Below are 20921 nucleotides of genomic sequence, written 5' to 3'. Positions count from 1 at the left end.
CTGCAGGGGTTGAGGTTACACCCACACCACCCGTAGGCCACACCACCAGCAGGAAGTCATGTTACACCCACACCACCTGCAGGCCACACCACCTGCAGGAGCTGATGTTACACCTACACCACCTGCAGGCCGCACCACTAGCTGGAGCTGATGTTACACCCACACCACCTGCAGGAGCTGATGTTACACCTACACCACCTGCAGGCCGCACCACTAGCAGGAGCTGATGTTACACCTACACCACCTGCAGGCCACACCACTAACAGGAGCTGAAGGTACACCTACACCATCTGCAGGCCACACCACCAGCAGGAGCTGTTGCTACACCCACACCACCAATAGGAGCTGATGCTACACCCACAACATCCACACATCAATCATTTTGTGGGCAAACAACAGCTGTTCTCATGGTATATGCAAATTTCCTTCCTCATGTCTGGAGGAGAGAGAAATGGTTGTTTTCGTGCCTCCACCTTTAGCTAGAGCTAGACCACAGGTTCCTCACCTCTGTGAATGTTTCACACACTCAATCTTTCCTACACTTGGTGTAGAACGTTACACCTGAAGAATTTTTTTTTTTTTCTTAGTAAACTACTTTGAATATGAATAAACCCTATGGCATTACATAACCGAAAAAATAATAATGCGACGTTTATTTCACATTGTTCAACAGTCCTTTAATCAAAAAAACATATATTTCAACATGATAAGAACTTCAAAAGACGTGCCATTTTAGACGGCTCTCGTCCAGCATAAAGCTAGGCTTACGCAACACCCGGCAAGCCTGTGTTACGTGATGACTGTGTGGTGGCCGCTGGCAACTCAAAGGTGGGCTCGTTGTGACGTTTGTTTCCTTCTCAACACCGTTAAGTTTTAGCACATTATATATATTTCTACACTTGTCTATCCTGGCTATCACGACCCCGCTCATTTCGAAAAGGCAGGTTATGCATCCCTCTCAGGTCATGATGTGATCTCTCTCTCTCTCTCTCTCTCTCTCTCTCTCTCTCTCTCTCTCTCTCTCTCTCTCTCTCTCTCCTTCTTCTTAAATCGTTCTATGCTCAGCCTCTATGAGAACCTTTGCCTGTGATGGTAACATATAAAAAAAATCTATATCTGACATACCTGCCTTCCTAGCGTTATCTCACACATATAAATGGCATGACACAAATGACTACAATATAAGAGATTCCTCGTTTCACCCCAAAAACAACCCATCACTCAGATACTTCGAAGAATCAAACCCTCTTATCAGTGTCATCCCAGCCGATCACACTCACCAAGTGATGATCATAACTAGGGAAAGAAGTAGTTGATACACCAGACGGTTCTAGAAGCTTTAGGAGTGGTCAGAAAAGAACTAGAGAAGAGTTCCTGGAGGAGTTGGAGAAAAGGAGAGACTCGAAGGATCAATTCAATGGTGCCAGCAACATTGAGAAATGATGAAAATAGACTAACAACAGTGTCAAAGAAATAACGGGAAATAGATACGTTTGAAGTAGAGGAGTAATATCATGGAAATAATATCAGACGCAACCTCATTTGGCCGAGGTAATCATTAGGCAACTACATAACTACATATCACCAGCAACATTGTAAAGGCACTAGAAATAGAATAGGAATCACAACACCAGAAACAAAGACGCAATAGAAGCAGACAAAAAATAACAAGTGAAAGGCAAAAAACAAAAGAAAACGAGACGTTCTCGTAGAAAACACAAAAGTGTCAAACTAAACACAGAATCACTTACTATAAATAATCATCTGGAGGGAAAAAGAAAGAGTAACAGAATCACAGTCGCAGAGACCTGAATATGAAGACTTCCTAGTATGAGTCACAGCGGCACACAACCCAGCCGTCCTGGAAATTAGTCTTGAAAGCACCATAACCAAACCCTAAAGATATGCCTGAAAGCAATATATATATATATATATATATATATATATATATATATATATATATATATATATATATATATGAATTATACTTAGCCGCCGTCTCCTGCGCCAGCGAGGTAGCGCAAGAAATAGACGAAAAACGGCCCAATCCACCCATATACACATACACAAACGCCCACGCACGCACATATACACACCTGTACATTTCAACGGACACACACATATACATACACACACACACACACACACACATATACACATATACACATTCACACTTGCTGCCCCGACTCAACCTCGCCGCCACCCTGCCACACATGAAACGGCACACCCTCTCACCGCGCACGCGCAAGGTAACGCTGGGAAAAGACAGCAAAGGCCACATTCGTTCACACTCAGTCTCTAGCTGTCATGTGTAATGCACCCAAACCACAGCTCCCTTTCCACATCCAGGCCCCACAAAACTTTCCATGGTTTACCTCAGACGCTTTAGATGCCCTGGTTCAATCCATTGACAGCACGTTGTCCCCGGTATACCACATCGTTCCAATTCACTCTATTCCTTGCACGCCTTTCAACCTCTTGTTTGTTCTGGCCCCGATCGCTCAAAATGTTTTTCACTCCATCTTTCCACCTCCAATTTGGTCTCACACTTCTCCTCGTTCCCTCCACCTCTGACACAAATACCCTCTTTGTCGATCTTTCCGCACTCATTCTCTTCATTTGACCAAACCATTTCAATACAACCTCTTCTGCTCTCTCAACCACACTCTATTTATTACCACACATCTCTCTTACCCTTTCATTATATACTTTCACACACTTTACCAAACTCAGTCACTAACTTCTGTAATTTCTCACACGAATCAGCCACCAGCGCTGTACCATCAGCGAACAACAAATGACTCACTTCCCAAGCCCTCTCATCCATAACAGACTGCATACTTGCCCCGCTCTAACAACCCCATCCATAAACAAATTAAACAACCATGGAGACATCACGCATCCCTTCCGCAAACCGATATTCACTGGGAACCAATCACTTTCCTCTCTTCCTACTCGTACACATGCCTTACATCCTTTTTCACTGCTTCTAGCAACTTACCTCCCACACCATATACTCTTAATACCTTCCACAGAGCATCTCTACCAACTCTAATCATATGCCTTCTCCAGATCCATAAATGCTACAAACAAATCCATCTTTTTTCAAAGTATTTCTAACATACATTCTTCAAAGCAAACACCTGATCCACATATCCTCTACCACTTCTGATGCTCTGTACATGCCTTTACCCTATGAATCAATACCTTCCCATATAATTTCCCAGGAATACTCAACAAACATATATATATATATATATATATATATATATATATATATATATATATATATTGCAGCCCTTCCCCATACGAGGTGAAATTCAATCTCACCCAATACGGTAGTCGTTGTAACGGGAACCCGTCGGCCTCTGCACGTAGTAGTAAGATGTGAAGAGCCATTGGTTACTTGGTCCAGTTGTCAATGCCGTCCATACGAAGTCTTCAGGGAGGACATATATAAGAATCTAGGAAGTATAGTATATAAATTCATTGCGCTCAGCGTTCATAACTTCGTTCGGCAGAAGCTGTTACAGACTTTTTATGAAAGGCTGAAGCATCTCACCAACCGCGCAGTATTGGAACAAAGCAGACTGTTATTACTTGAAGATACGCGTTTTAAGGTAGCTCGTAAAACTTCCAAAAATTCATTTTTCTTTTCTTATAATCTTTCTAGAAGCTTATCCAAACTTTCAATAAGTGGGGAAGGCAGATCTTTTGAGTTTTATGAATAAGCAATAGGCATATATATATATATATATATATATATATATATATATATATATATATATATATATATATATATGAGTGGATGGGCCATTCTTCGTCTGATTCCTGGCGCTGCCTCGCTGACACGGGAAACGGAGATCACTGGCTATAAATATCTAAAATATTTTCTAATGATTTATTGAAATACTCCCTGTACGTGGGTACGATGCACAACATGATACTCCCTGTACGTGGGTACGATGCACAGCATGATACTCCCTGTACGTGGGTACGATGTACAGCATGATACTCCCTGTACGTGGGTACGATGTACAGCATGATACTCCCTGTACGTGGGTACGATGCACATAATGATACTCCCTGTACGTGGGTACGATGCACAGCATGATACTCCCTGTACGTGGGTACGATGCACAGCATGATACTCCCTGTACGTGGGTACGATGTACAGCATGATACTCCCTGTACGTGGGTACGATGCACAGCATGATACTCCCTGTACGTGGGTACGATGCACATAATGATACTCCCTGTGCGTGGGTACGATGCACAGCATGATACTCCCTGTACGTGGGTACGATGCACAGCATGATACTCCCTGTACGTGGGTACGATGTACAGCATGATACTCCCTGTACGTGGGTACGATGTACAGCATGATACTCCCTGTACGTGGGTACGATGCACAGCATGATACTCCCTGTACGTGGGTACGATGCACAGCATGATACTCCCTGTACGTGGGTACGATGTACAGCATGATACTCCCTGTACGTGGGTACGATGCACATAATGATACTCCCTGTACGTGGGTACGATGCACTGCATGATACTCCCTGTACGTGGGTACGATGTACAGCATGATACTCCCTGTACGTGGGTACGATGTATAGCATGATACTCCCTGTACGTGGGTACGATGTATAGCATGATACTCCCTGTACGTGGGTACGATGCACTGCATGATACTCCCTGTACGTGGGTACGATGCACAGCACGATACTCCCTGTACGTGGGTACGATGTACAGCATGATACTCCCTGTACATGGGTACGATACACAGCATGAACTAACGCTTAATGACCACTTACAAGTCGATAACCATCAGTCCAGGTGTACATGAACCCCGGAAAAAAATCGTAGGTTATTAAACTGAGATTTGTATTCCGGTCTTCGTAAACGACCCTGTAGGCTGGTAACTACCCTGGAATAAATCGGTACAAAAAAAACCCAATTAGGCATGATGACCTTTGACCTATGAACCCCCAACCCTTAGAGGTCAGGGAAAGGCTCTCGTAACGATGAGTGGTGGTGGTCGTCGTCTCCTCTGCTCGTGCCCCCGTGGTTATAATTACCCGGGTCTTCGTGCCGTGGGATCGACTGAGCCATCGATAAAACGATTTCCTTTAAAAAAAAAAAAAAAAAGGAAGAAAAAAAAAGCGTAATGAGGACACGTGGTAACCATTAAGCTTCGCTGGTGCTAGATAGTGCTATACTGACGACCCTGATGCAGCGGAGAAGTGCCAGGTTCGAGTGCAGCAAAAGGCGATACGTAATAGACTGTGGCGTAAGTTCGAGTTCAGGCACGGGTTTAAATGCCCAAGGTGGCCTGGCCCTCGTTTACACTCGGTGTCTTTGATTCCACACACTTTATAATGATGGGGAGGATGTGTGTGTGTGTGTGTGTGTGTGTGTGTGTGTGTGTGTGTGTGTGTGTGTGTGTGTGTGTGTGTGTGTATCTGTAATTATCTATATGTAATCACACACTTGCACTGCATTAACATTGTCATTCATTCTCTTCCATTCATCCACCACTCTTAAACTCTAGGAATTATTCTTTACATCTGTTTTTAAAACGTGTCCTGCTTAATCTCATGTTATGTCCTGTGGCTGCTTTATCCCTAACATCTCTCGAACATCTGTTCCCTGTCTACTTCATCGATCTCTTAAAAGGCTGCGATTGGGTCACCTCTCCCTTTTCTCTCTTCCAAGATGGGCAAATTGAAAGTCGCTAGCCTTCCCCAGCAACTCAGCACCTTTAATTCTATGGTTCCATCTTTGCTGTCCTCCTCTACACCCTCTCTATTAGTTCTTTGTGCATCTGCTAAGCGCGGTGACCAAACCTGAGAAACATAGTGTCATGGTGGATATATATATATATATATATCAACAGTTCGTTGAATATTCTACATATATGACCGTAATCTTATATTTACCAGGAGACAGTGTCTTTTCTGATCTATTCTCCTGAGGTGCGTCTCTGTCGAGAGGTTAGGAAAGATATCTTCACACGAACGACTCCCGTTGCTTATTGTTACCTGCTACTTGATAACAACACTGAGTCCTTCTCTCCCTGTATCCCATCACCATTACCTTGCATTTCACGCGGCTCCAAAATGTCAACTTCTACAACCCATCTTTGTTGCTGTGGTATGACGTAGGAAGGTTGAATACTTCTACGTCTGCTGGATGCCACTGCTATGTACTCCTCCGCCTGCATGAAAAGCTGAGCTTAAGACACGATGCTTGACCTCAGAAGGATTGTGTAGTGAGAGAGTGCAAGACCTTACGACAGGCGAGTGTCCATCCTGCATGACCATATCCTGCAATGACACACCCAGTACCAACATACAGTCTATCAACACACTCAGTGCCAACACACACACTATCAACACACCCAGTACCAATATGCACTCTATCAACACACCCGGTACCAACATGCACTCTATCAACACACCCAGTAACGACACACATTCTATCACCACAACCTGTACCACCACACGCTGTATTACCACATCCTGTGCCACGCCACACCCTCCACCATCAAACCCTCCACCGCCACAACCTGCATTACCACACCCTCCACCACCACACCCTCTACTACCACACCCTCCACCACCACACCCTCTACTACCACACCCTCCACCATCACACCCTCTACTACCACACCCTCCACCATCACACCCTCTACTACCACACCCTCCACCACCACACCCTACGTCTGTACCAACACACTCCCACAGAGCAACAATCCACCATGAGACGGGAGTGGAGGGGGATGGGTCTTTGCCGTGCTGTCTCGAACGACCCCTACACCTCCCTCCCTGGCACCTCGAACGACGACCTCCCATCCCCATCAAAGGTCACGACGTGTCGTCTCGCACGGCGAACGTTTTGTGAGCATCGGCGCCACCGACTCATGGATGGATCAGATCCCCTCGACGGGAGAAGTGAAAATTAGAATGACATCCCTGACAGCATGGACTCCTCTGTGCACCGCCATTAAAGAGCTTTGGAAGGCCGAGAGGGGTGTTTGGGTGGGAGGGGTTCCGTCATGGACGTTCCAGAGGCATCCTTCTTCCTGGGGCCTCGTTGCTGGGGGGGAGGAGAGCCCCCGGAAGACTTGAGAGAGAGGTTCTCGCCCCTCTGTCCCCTCGGCCAGAGGGGCGGGAGTACCGTGGCGGCCGCATTATGCTTACACCAGTTTTTACTTCCCATGAGCGTCGTCGTATGGATCACCCTGGCAGCCAGCCACATCGGCCTGGCGCCTCCCTCCTGACCCGACGGAGGAGGAGGAAGAGGAAGCTGCCCAGAGAACTGAGCTCGAAGGAAAAAAAAAAATGCGGAGTGAGGGAAGTACACTAAGAGGAATGGCTGCCCCTCGGTGCGAGGTGCCTTGAAGGGACCAGCTGTAGGAGACAGATGGCCCCACAAGACATAACAGCAGGAGAAGCGACACGCAAGATGATCCGGCGTTCAACCTGTAGTTTGAGAGAAGTTTGGGCGAAGAGGAAATCATTCCGGTGGCGTCAAGTGCAGCAGCTGGCACGTCACTACAGTGTATAATGAGAGACAAAGGAAGACAGCATTAACAGCCTTGTACAGGTAAAGGAGGAAGAGGAGGAGGAGGAGGAGGAGGAGGAGGAGGAGGAGGAGGAGGAGGAGGAGGAGGAGGAGGAGGAAGAGGAGGAGGAGGAGGAGGAGGAGGAGGAGGAGGAGAAGGAGGAGGAGGAGGAGGAGGAGGAGGAGGAGGAGGAGGAGGAGGAGAAGGAAGGAAAAGGAGGAAGGAAAAGGAGGAAGGAAGAGGAGGAAGGAAGAGGAGGAGGAGGAAGAGGAGGAAGGAAGAGGAGAAGGAGGAAGAGGAAGAGGAGGAGTTAAAGTTTGTTATTCTACCAACAGACGAGGGATTTAACGACGTCAAGCAGGATATTCCAGGGAAGAGGGCGAAGAAAACTACAATCATCAAGAACCACATTCCTGGAGGTGAGTGAGTAGGAGGCCCACGAATGGCTGGCTGGTGAGGGCCAGAGGACAGAAACTTGAGGGTGTTGAGGAAAGGTTGATTTATTGCCATCTTGACCACTAGTGTACCGAGGAATGAGAGGCACCTTTCAGTCTGTGACTTGAATCCTGTTTGGTTCAGCGAGAACAACGAAGCACCTCCACTCTTCTTCCGGGTACAGGTGTCACAGGAGCTTGGAAGTGTGTCTGCTGAGAGGTGTGGCTGTAGTGGGGAAAGCCAGCCCACACCAGGTGATGATGCCAAGCCATTACTGAATCATAAGTTAACGCAACATTCTATGACACGATGATTTCGGAGGAGTCTATAACACCAGCTAGTCCAGTTACCTCAGAGAAATAACCTACGTGGGGCATGACCCACTCGGAAATGTGGCCTCGTCTTGACCATCCCCCCTGAGCTAAAGAGGAAGAAGAAGATTGTGGCGACCATCAATACTAGCGACGTGTGTTCCCTCCCCACAGCTTCCACGACGACGAAACCTCCATTTCAAGCGACCGCTGCAGTTCGGCGAACCCAGTAGGTACAACGATGATCACATTATCACTGAAGATACTACTCAGTGCCCGGAGGTCGACAGGACCCAGCACCAAGGATCCACAGTACCCAAGACCATGGTGGAGGCGGTGATGTGGGTACTGGAAAATGCTAGAGCAATCAACACTTGGGGATCAGAGAGGTCAAAAAGACCGTGTAGTGAAGGAGTAAACTACGAAGTCACATGAAATAATACGACACAGAAAAGAACCTCCCATACATGAGGTATAGAGAGAGAAGGAGGATGAAGTGACCCAGTGTATGAGACACCTGCTGGTGATGACTTATATAACGATTCCCGAAGACAGCATTCACGGGGCGCCCAGGTTCGAGCGCATAAGTTCGAAGGCTAGTACTTGCGGCAGTCGGTCCACAGTCAACCCAGCTGTTCATTCTTCTGTAAAGGTTGGTCGATAAACTGGAAACATGTCTTAGACTAGAATATATCAATATACGAACAATGTGCATATGAACGCGCACTTTCATAGAACATACCAGCTTCCAACAGCCAAGATCGAACCCGGGACCCCTGCGCAACAGGCGGGAGCGCTTACCGTAAGACTATAACGCTAGGCTATGATCGCATATACATATGTGTGTGTGTGTGTGTGTGTGTGTGTGTGTGTGTGTAAAGCATTAATGAGATAGCCTTGATTAAGGCATTCAGTTGCCCGTGCCGTCTCAGCTAAAAAAGAGAGAGAGAGAAAAAAAAGGAAAGGTCGCAACTTGTATTTCCAACTGGCTGAAGAAGCAGAACAAATTTTCTTTTTCTGAGACGGTTTTGCAAATAGCTAGAACGTAATGCTAACATAAACGACAGATATGATCGAAGAGCTAGCCAGAAGTATCGAGAAAATGTCAATGGTTCATCACGTAAGCCAACATTTCATCCAGTTCTCCCCTGAATATGATACAGAAGCGACAAACCTTCAAGGAAAAAAAAAAAAAAAAAGTTTATTCTGCCGCCAGATGATCATCACTGAAGACTTTGTTATAGAATTAAGGAAACTATTCCTATTCAGTGCTGGGAATCACACTTAACCTTCATCTCCTCTGGGAAAATTATGTTACTAATCTATGATGGCACTCCAGCAGTACCACACCAACATTCCAGGCTGCTATGGTTACGTAGGCATGTGTGTGTGTGTGTGTGTGTGTGTGTGTGTGTGTGGTTGTTGGGGGGGGGGGGCCCACAGCGTCCAACAAAGCTGGTCGATCAATAACCCAATTCAGCAGCTTGGACTTACCCTGTGCCGTGAGAGTAGGAGACCTCGAGGATTTCATAAGATAACTGACCCTAATACGTAGAGTTTCTGTACCGGCCTCTTTCACAACCAGCATTAGACATAGGCTCCAACGTAATCATAATAACCACCTGACAGTAACCTCGTAAGACCTCATGTGACCTAAGCTTATAACTGAGGTCAGAGGTGGACGTTTACACATTCGACCTGAATGACAGAAGACCCGCAACCTCTGGTTTTCCACCTGTGAACTATCCTGTCCAGTTCCCCTACGGGTCTCCCGCACTGGTCTTGGCTGTCACGCCCACACCATTAACACTATCGGCGTCTCTCGTTCCCACAGGCTTGGAAGGGAGTGGGTCAATGGAACAATTCTAGTCCAACAAGGATACAGAACTCACAAAGACACAGTCGGTTCCCATCAGAACCAAGAGGCATAGTGTACATCTTTATACGCTTTAGTGAAAAAAAAAAAATCTCTTTGTAACTGTGTGTTTGCACTGTCCTTAAAAGACATGTGGTTTCTTTGAGGGAGTAACATGTGGGAAGTTTAGGACACTAAGACGACAGAGAACAGCCAACCAGAGACCAATTTGCCCTATGGCCATCAAATTTGATGTTGGGTCGGCTTGAAATGGGGAAAACATGCTAAAGGAGAAACAGATAATTTCTGCAAAGACTGAAAACTGTCAAACAACTTACAGACAGCAAAGAAAGCGAGAAAGACTTCAAACAGACAACAGCTCACAAGCTGAGCTAGTGATGAGACAAAGCATTGCTGAGCCACAAACCAATTTCTCAAATGTACAAAATCACCTGAAAAAAAAAAAAACGAACACTAATGACAATCATAACAGAGTCTGGAATGTCCATCGCGAGGATTGTCGGTGCCTGTTGTTGTTGTTGTTGTTGTTGATGACGTAGTATCAAGGACGATCGCTACACTCTTGCTGAATTCGGATAAAGGATATTGACTTCGTCCACTCATGTGTGTGTGTGACATCAAATCAAGAAGAGTGATGGCATGTCATGCAAGGAACACAGACCAACATACAACAGGTCAATAGCTGTCGACACGCTACTGACAAGCCATTGGTTGGCGATAACGATATATATATATATATATATATATATATATATATATATATATATATATATATATATATATATATATAATTCTTCTATCATACTTAGTCGCTGTCTTCCGCATTAGCGAGGTAGCGCAAGGAAACAGACGAAAAAATGGCCCAACTCACCCACATACACATGCATATACATAAACGCCCACACACGCACATATACATACCTACACATTTCAACGTATACATACATATACATACACACATAAACATATATACACATGTACATATTCATACTTGCTGCCTTCATCCATTTCCGTCGCCACCTCGCCACACATGAAGTAGCACCCCCCTCCTCCCGGAAAAGACAACAAAGGCCACATTCGTTCACACTCAGTCTCTAGCTGTCATGTAATAATGCACCGAAACCACAACTCCCTTTCCACATCCAGGCCCCACAAAACTTTCTATGGTTTACCCTCAGACGTTTCACATGCCCTGGTTCAATCCATTGACAGCACGTCGACCCCGGTATACCACATCGTTCGAATTCACTCTATTCCTTGCACGCCTTTCACCCTCCGGTATGTTCAGACCCCGATCGCTCAAAATCTTTTTCACTCAATCTTTCCACCTCCAATTTGGTCTCCCGCTTCTCCTCGTTCCCTCCACCTCTGACACATATATCCTCTTTATCAATCTTTCCTCACTCATTCTCTCCATGTGACCAAACCATTTCAACACACTCTCTTCTGCTCTCTCAACCACTTTCTTTTTTATTACCACACCTCTCTCTTACCCTTTCATTACTTACTCGATCACACCACATATTGTCCTCAAACATTTCATTTCCAACACATCCACCCTCCTCCGCAGAACCCTACCTATAGCCCATGCCTCGCAACATTATATATATATATATATATATATATATATATATATATATATATATATATATATATATATATATATATATTCCTATGAGTCCACGGGGAATATGAAACTCGATAAGTTCCCAAGTACATTTTGGTAAACATGCGATTGTCCAACAAAGGCCACATTCGTTCACATTCAGTCTCTAGCTGTCATGTGTAATGCACCGAATGTATATATATATATATATATATATATATATATATATATATATATATATATATATATATATATATATGTGTGTGTGTGTGTGTGTGTGTTTTTCGTAGCGCTACCTCGCGAGCATGCGGGGAGAGGGGGGTTGTCATTTCATGTGTGGCGGGGTGGCGACGGAAATGAATAAAGGCAGCAAGTATGAATTATGTACTGAGTGTGAACGAATGTGCCCTTTGTTGTCTTTTCCTAGCGCTACCTCGCGCGCATGCGGGGGGGAGGGGGTTGCTATTTCATGTGTGGGTGGGGTGGTGTCAGGAATGAATAAAGGCAGCAAGTATGGATTATGTACATTTGTATATATGTGTATGCATATATATATATGTATGCGTTAAATGTATAGGTATGCATATTTGCGTGTGTGGACGTGGATGTATATACATGTGTATATGGGTGGGTTGGGCCATTCTCTCGTCTGTTTCCTTGCGCTACCTCGCTAACGCGGGAGACAGTGAAAAAAAAAAATAATATATATATATATATATATATATATATATATATATATATATATATATATATATATATATATATAACGTGGATAATAAACGCATCCGATATTCTATAAAGACATATATGAGCTTTGTATTTACTAATCCTTTTGGCTATACCTCATCCTGTTCCCCATAGCCATATGGATGGACATCCACTACAATGTACACTGTTTACCACGCTATCTCCGTTGATAATTCTACCACCTTCTTGTTTTCAATACATCACCCACCTTCATTCCTGACGAAGAAACAACGTATATATTTCCGTATTCTTTTGGCACCTATCAATATTAGAGACCGTTTCTGAATGTGGGACTATTGTATATCTCCCGTTTCCCACTGTGGTGCTTTGAGCGAACGTTCCCTCCACACGTTTTCAGTACGCCGTTGGTCGCCTTCCAAAGTATAACTGATAACTTCAAGGTAACACAGCTTCTTGTACGACTCAATATCAATACATCTTTTCCACCACGTTTTCATCGCTGCATATTCTGATTGCCATAAAAATACATAATAATAATAATAATAATAATAATAATAATAATAATAATAACAATAATAATAATAATTATCAGACTTTGTTCTTTCACTGTGGGGCGAAAGATAATGAATAAAATCTCTTCTGGTGATGGGTTTACGGTACACCGAGAATTTTACACCCACGTCAGCCCTCTGTATCAATTTCCAATTCTTGCACTATCAACTGTAGAACTGATAAAATTGTTTTAGTATATTTAATTTGCTTTAAATAATGATTTCCTCGAGAAACTAACCTATCACAATTACCTCACAATGCGTGACACGTAGCACCCCTGCCCCATGATTTTGCTGTGCAGTTGTCTATCTTACAAGTTTTCAAAGACACATCTTGAGAGCACTATGGAGGAGGACATGGCTACGCCCCTCTGTGCTGTTTGTACTCTTCGTTGAATGAAAACGTCCCCTTCCCCCCCCAAAAAAAAACTGCCACACACACACACACACACAGACACCATTCTCACAAGGCGTGTCATTGATATCGTTAGCTCCTAATCCTGAACGTTAATAATGAAACGCCCTTTTAACTCCCTGCATGGCACCTTCTACCGGCAAGTTCGTCAATAGAGGTTATACGATGAATTCCCTATAACGATGTTATGGGCCGTAATTGTTTGTACCCGGTCTGTGAACTTCAGTAAGGCTTCTTATTCTTGCTGGGTTAGCGTCTTCAATTACCTTATCAATTTATTCCTTCCTCTCTGAACTTCTCACCTGTGTTTACGGCGATCAAGTATGATATATATGTGATTATTACACGAAAGTGCACTTGGGAACTTATCGTGTTTCATTTTCCCCGTGGACTCATAGGAATTTATATATATATATATATATATATATATATATATATATATATATATATATATATATATATATATATATATATGTGTGTGTGTGTGTGTGTGTGTGTGTGTGTGTGTGTGTGTGTGCGCGCGCGCGAGCCGCGAGGGAATGATTAAGTTCAATCAGATTCCGTTGTAACGGTTCGAGACGCAGACTGAATATTGTCTCTGCGCATGTGTACTTCATCAGCGTACAGCATATAAAACATCTGACTGACTAAGAATTTCAATAAGTGTTCTTTTAGAGGAACTGAAGATGCTATGTTATGCCGATGGGATGAGAAAACTTGCAAGCACCATCTCGTAGAGTCGTCCTCAAACGACACAGCACATGCGCAAAGCCTAGCTAGGATGGTACCAGCGCATAGCCTAGCTAGGATGGTACCAGCGTAAAGCCTAGCTAGGATGGTACCAGCGTAAAGCCTAGCTAGGATGGTACCAGCGCAAAGCCTAGGAACCACCCATTGTTGACGTCTGTGTCTTACTCGCTCTCTTCCTAGCCTGTAACTCCCTAATCACTGTTAAAGAGGCCTTGGGTTATGGGCCAGTCCGTAAAATTGCCACTGGATACTATGGCTGTCAATTGTATTGTGGGTCCATTCGCCGAACATAATCAAAAGAACGTATAACAGGCTGTATATATTAAGAGGGCCCATCTTACGTTTCATCACCATCAGAATTCCGTAACTCATTCCCTCACACGTTATGCCTAAGAATGGTGACGGGTAGACTGGCTAAAACAAGACGGAAGGTGAACGTGGTACAGGGAGAGAGAGAGAGAGAGAGAGAGAGAGAGAGAGAGAGAGAGAGAGAGAGAGAGAGAGAGAGAGAGAGAGAGAGAGAGAATTTCCAGCAATATAAAAAAACATTTGTACATTAAGAATCTGAGAGAGAGAGAGAGAGAGAGAGAGAGAGAGAGAGAGAGAGAGAGAGAGAGAGAGAGAGAGAGAGAGAGAGAGAATTTCCAGCAATATAAAAAAACATTTGTACATTAAGAATCTGAGAGAGAGAGAGAGAGAGAGAGAGAGAGAGAGAGAGAGAGAGAGAGAGAGAGAGAGAGAGAGAGAATTTCCAGCAATATAAAAAAACATTTGTACATTAAGAATCTGAGAGAGAGAGAGAGAGAGAGAGAGAGAGAGAGAGAGAGAGAGAGAGAGAGAGAGAGAGAGAGAGAGATTAAAGTCACATGACAGATTGGTCCAGACGCTTCTGAACTGCCTGTACCTTACATCCCTGGTACTAAGATGTACGTGACAACATTTAAAAATAAAAAAAAAAATACGAAAAACACAAAACAAGGATTAGTGACTGAGGTTTGTGTATCTCTGACGATGTCATTCACCATTGCACCATATTCAAGATAAATAAACTGAACGTAATAACTGGTAAATGAATTAAACACAGGTGTTAGTAATATATGAACATTAACATTCATTGTTGATTTCTGATGCTGCCATAACTCTCATCCAACACATTTAATGTATAATATCTAGTGTAATCAATACTTTACCGGGACTGACTGTAACTGGAAGCTGTAAAAATTTTTTTTTTTTTCAAATAACCCCTAATGAACAAAAATTATTTGGAAATGAGGCTTATTCAAGCGAGAGAAAAAAAAACTCGTTTTCACTAATTCTACTCCACTATCTCTTTAGCCTAGATCCAGCAGGCATTAGCAGACGTAACTCTCGACAGGTATATACAGACACTGAAGGCAAACTGCTTAAGAAACAATGTAAGCAAGCCAGGCGAGGCAAGGCCACTTGCCAGCCTCAGCGTTGAGCGCTACTCAAGTCAGTGTTGAGTAAGGCTACAACTCCAAACTGTCGAGAACTACCTAGCTAAGTGAACAGAGATGCTACAGTGATCAAGGCAGGCGAGCCAAGGTCACACCCTTAACCTCAGTACAGACAGCTACCAGAATGGGGGCAAAAAAAAAAACCATCCACGTCCACTTTTTTCTTCGTGGTTAGAAGGGGGGGAAAGATGAGGTGATACACGTATGGTAAGGAAGAGTATAAGAGAAGATTGTACAAAGAGTTTGTTCACTGGGTGTGCGTGAGTGGTTTAATGATGGCGTAAATTATAGACCCCACCAACTACAGCTTCGAAACACACACACACACACACATATATGACCACCACACCCACACCCAACACACCACAACCTCTCCTCCTTGAGCCTTCGGCTTTCACCAAACCGCCTTCCATGTCTGTGATGTAAGTATAATCACCATACATTCCTCTGGCCAGCCACCGCGGGACCGTTACTCGCCCACCAAAAATGGCAGAGAGAGAGATGTTTTGTCTTGCATAATGTAGAACATGTGCGTTATTCTGTAGCTTTTGGTTACCTATATACGCTTCCGAAGAGACCATGTAAGGACGACTTGCTATGACTGTTCATGCTCTCTCCCCCAAAGGGGGGAAATGGTCGAGGGATGCGAACTTTTGGTTGTGTGTGTCCGCTACTTTGGTGTGAAAAACGACACCGCTCATCATCTTCGAGCTAATAGCATAACTTAAGGTTGTTTCCACCTGAACCTCTGCCTTCTCTCTCTCTCTCTCTCTCTCTCTCTCTCTCTCTCTCTCTCTCTCTCTCTCTCTCTCTCTCTCTCTCTGTATTTAGTGGTTGGAAAAAAAAGAGTAGAGGATGTTCAAGCAAAGTAAATTGGAGATAAAGAAAGGGTAAAGATGTTTAGTATTTCTGCCTCTTCCTGTTTCACTGGTACATTTTTCCCTACTTCACTCTTGACCCTACACCCCCTTTAATTCCATCTTTATTTTCCCGTACTTCCATATCTCTTCTTCCTCTCCAATAATTATCCGTTCCTCCCTCCCACCCATCACCTTTCCCACACACACACACACACACACACACACACTACCGACGGGCAGGTTTACTGATGAGAAATGTGAAAGTAGTGTTGGCTTTTCCTTGTTGGACACCAGACATGAGTGACGTTAAAAGCTAGTCTCCTTTCATCAATCTTAACCCTCTGTTTCTCTAAGGCTTTCATAAAGTGTTCACATTTTTCAGTACCCCAAGATGGAAGCTCTTTATCAACATGCGTACCCGACACCGTTAGTGAGGAACGACACAAGTGGGGAGAGAGAGAGAGAGAGAGAGAGAGAGAGAGAGAGAGAGAGAGAGAGAGAGAGAGAGAGAGAGGGAGGAGGACAGTCTATTTTTTTCTTTTTTTTAACCACGGCGTCACCACAACGCCTGATTCACACGGTGTCGTATCTTTTGTTACAAAAGCTACAGATGCATCTTTCCACTTTAGCAGTTTATTTCCACTTTACACACACACACACACACACACACATATATATATATATATATATATATATATATATATATATATATATATATATATATATATATATATATATATATATAAGGGCACCAGAAACCCATTTCTTTAAAGATTTTTGTCAATATTTTTGAATATCAACGTATTATTTGTTCCTCATTGCCTGTGTATTTATTCTTATCGCCATAAGCCTAGCCCTTCAAGACGCATGATCCTTCCATCATGTAGCCCTGGTGACCTGGGTAGTGCAAACTGATTCTGTAAATCAGCTTAACATCAAATAGTCTCACTATGATGCACGATATGAATATCAATAGTGGGTAATTATTTATGGAAATGCTTTGCTTTTTTCATGATTAGAACAAGGCCATGGAGATCTGGTTCTACACTTTCTATATAACAAGAGTCAAGGTGTTCTCTCTCTCTCTCTCTCTCTCTCTCTCTCTCTCTCTCTCTCTCTCTCTCTCTCTCTCTCTCCCACCTTAAGATGTCTAGTTTCGTAATAAACTTCGTTGTGCAGTAGAGTGCACGGAACGTATTACCAATGACCCACTGTAAGTCTGATGGCATGGTGAACACAACACTATGAAACAAGAGAGGGGGGAGGAAACTTTACACATGGCAAATGGTCGTTTTACCTTTCGTATGAAAAAAAAAAAAAAAAGAGGCCATGCTATGCAGTAAGAGCATGGATGGTGTGTGTGAATGACCGTGAACAGCTTAAGAACAACGTGTTCCACATTAATGACACCCCTCCCCCTTCCCCTCTCTCCAGGCAGTCGATAAGCCAAAATAACCGACCAACCTCGGATGATCATCGACTCAACGTACACTCTTCGCCGAATACTCAACTCCAGGGTGGCATTCTATTCACTAAGAACAGGGGGGGAACACAGTTGGTGTTGCTGTCTTGCTCTTCATCAAGGATCATTTAATTCCCGTGGTGAAAAATGGTGGTAGCCTCTGAGAATGTCGACTTCTATTTTTTTTTTTTTGTAGTAATGACAGATAAACTACGAAAGAAAATTACAGTAGGACTAGTTTCTAGTCCCTGCACAGACACCAGAGGTAAACGAAAACTTTGACAAGTTACCTCCGCCCGTTAACTCTCTTTCTAATTTGGCTTCATATTGCCTTAATCCATTTAGTCGAGAAACCTATTCGCGACGAGAATTCATATATACTAGATTTAGTTCTAGCTACAAAAGTAGGATTTCGTTAATAGTTTTTGATCACCGACAAATTACTTTTGAGGTCACTTTCAACACTGCATGTAACGTTAGTCAACTTGACAGTTGCGAAAAAAAAAAATATATACACCCGACTTTAAACGTGCAAATTCTAATGATCTTCCAATTGCTATTGACACAGGCAAACCTGGATGACATGAACGTAGCTTGGAAAAGCCTCGGAAAACCTTCATACCTTTAGAGGAACCATACTTTGTCAATGCGTAGTTGACGACCGTCTGTTCCTAAAACGAAACCAAGGTGGTGGGAAGGTGAAATAAAAGAGTGCCTTAAAGTAGCTCACAAGAAACTCGGAGAATCCATTAACCAACATGATAGAGTACGTTAAGTATATCTACGTAGAGAAAATTAAAGAGTTGTACGATAAAGTGAATATCAATATAAAACGTATGTTGATGAAAATAGTCAAAGAAACCCTAAGGAGTTTTAGAGTTATGTTTGAAGCAAGAGTCATTCATTACCCTGTCAATAGGTCCATTACTCAGAGAAAACGGTGACTAGGTTCAGGACAACGAAGCCATGGCAAAAATGTTAAATGACTTTTTTTTTTTTTTTTTTGCATCTGTGTTTACTTCAATCACAGCCCGTGCCCCGAATCCAGTTTAACTGATACGAAAAGCGGAAGACATACTTTCAGCAATGAATGGAATGAAAATACATAAAACGGCAGGCCATCATAAGTTTTATCCGAGAACACTAAAAGAGGCGAAAAATGAGATATTAAAGCCTTTGACGCTGCCCCTTTTCAATGAGACATTTGCCACGGGAAATTTTCTAGGAGAATGGAATTTGCCATTGTAACACTGACATAAGACACTATCCGAAAATTATTGCCCTATTAGTTGGAAATCTTGAGGAAACCATCATTCGAAACAGTATTGTAAACCATTTAGAGGATCACCACTTAAACGATTCTTAACATGGTTTTTGGTGAAACTGTCTGACAAATCTACTTGATTTCTTTTACGATATAACCGACATGTATGACGAAAGTAAAGCAGTTGATGTTATTCATCTAGATTTTCAAATAGCTTTCGATAAGGTCTAGTATCAAAGGTTACCAGCAAATATAAAGTCAAATTGCAGTGATGTGGATGTACTTCAGTGGATAGGAAATTGGTTGACTAGCCGTAAGGAAAGAGTTGCCATCAATGGTCTAGCCTTAGAATGGTTAGACGTAACATGTGGAGTGCCACAGGGATCAGTCTTGGGACCGGTTCTCTTTCTCATATATATATATCATTGATATTGATTATGGGCTGCATTACAAGATATCAAATTTCGCTGATGATACAAAGATGGGAAAATAAACCTACAAATGAACTTGAACGTCTACAGCTTTAAACTGAAATAAACTGATGAACTGGGCTCATAAATGGCAAATGAATATTCATTACTGATAAGTGCAAAAATTTACATATCGGTAGTAAAAACGAAAAGGCAAACTACAACATGAATTCTGTTGGACTTAAAAAAAAAAAAAAATAGAGGAAAAAGACTTGGGTGTAACAATCTCCTGTGACCTCCTAAAACCAAGTAAACAGTGCGCACGAGCAGTGAAAAGAGCGAACAAAATTATTCGATTCATAGGTAAGGCCTCCGAATTTACGTTCAGGAAAATCTTCCTTACTCTTGACAATCTATTCGTTAGTGCACATCTTGAATATTGTGTTCAGCTCGGGTCATCCTACCTAGAAGAAAAAAAGAAAGTCAAAGAATGGAGAGAGTACAGCGGCGAATTAACAAGGCAATTCCCGTACTGAGAAACAATTGCGAGAGCAGATTAAACGATCTGAACCTATTCAACTTTGCAAAAAACGTTTACAGGTGATTAATACAAAGATTCAAAAGTATCAAAGGCTTTGTTAACCCTGACCTATCAAAGTTACTTAAAGACTTGATTCGTCATATTTCACTCGTAGTAATGGATACAAAACTCTTGATCAATCGTTATACCTCGAACAAGGTAATGAGGGTGCTAGTTAGAGTGGTTGAAAGCAGTACTATACACACATTTAAGAAGAGACTTGAAAAATACTTCGCTTCAAGTCCACGAATATAACATTATTTGCGCTTCTACGGTTACAGTGAATAATCTGTAGCTAACTTTAATCACACATATCTGAGAGTTTCTGATATCTTCCACGAACACAAACACAACCTCGAAAGTCCCCAGTGTTCTGTTATTGTTTTAATTCCTTTGTATTCTTTACCAGTATTTCTCTCATCTTACCATTATCAAGTGCATGACTTATCATCTGTACAGAACAGTTTAATGGTTCTTCATTCAACTTTGCTTGTAGGTATATCATTTCCTCTTATCATTCCCATAATCTTTTATTCTTTATTCTGGAAACTTCGTTTATTTTGAGTCAAGGAACAAACTCTCTCTCTCTCTCTCTCTCTCTCTCTCTCTCTCTCTCTCTCTCTCTCTCTCTCTCTCTCTCTCTCT

At 42.9% G+C, this 20921-nt stretch overlaps 1 protein-coding gene across 3 annotated transcripts in view; it reads right to left on the bottom strand.

The window, feature by feature from the left end:
• Window positions 1–20921, bottom strand: part of LOC139758338 (uncharacterized) — a 266694-nt gene that overhangs the window by 64971 nt on the left and 180802 nt on the right. Inside the window, exon 1 of one of the 3 annotated variants that reach the window (XM_071679628.1) lies at window positions 3331–3538. The exons of the other annotated variants lie outside the window; for them this stretch is intronic. Coding sequence (XP_071535729.1) covers window positions 3331–3399 — 69 coding nt within the window. The 5' untranslated portion in view covers window positions 3400–3538. Of the gene's footprint in view, window positions 1–3330; window positions 3539–20921 lie in introns of those variants that run through there. 3 annotated transcript variants of the gene reach the window in all.

This window comes from Panulirus ornatus, chromosome 2 (assembly GCF_036320965.1).
Source record: "Panulirus ornatus isolate Po-2019 chromosome 2, ASM3632096v1, whole genome shotgun sequence".
In the NCBI taxonomy this organism is placed as follows: domain Eukaryota; kingdom Metazoa; phylum Arthropoda; class Malacostraca; order Decapoda; family Palinuridae; genus Panulirus; species Panulirus ornatus.
The sequence above is the reverse complement of the archived record's forward strand: the minus strand, read 5'-3'. Positions and strand labels throughout refer to the sequence as shown.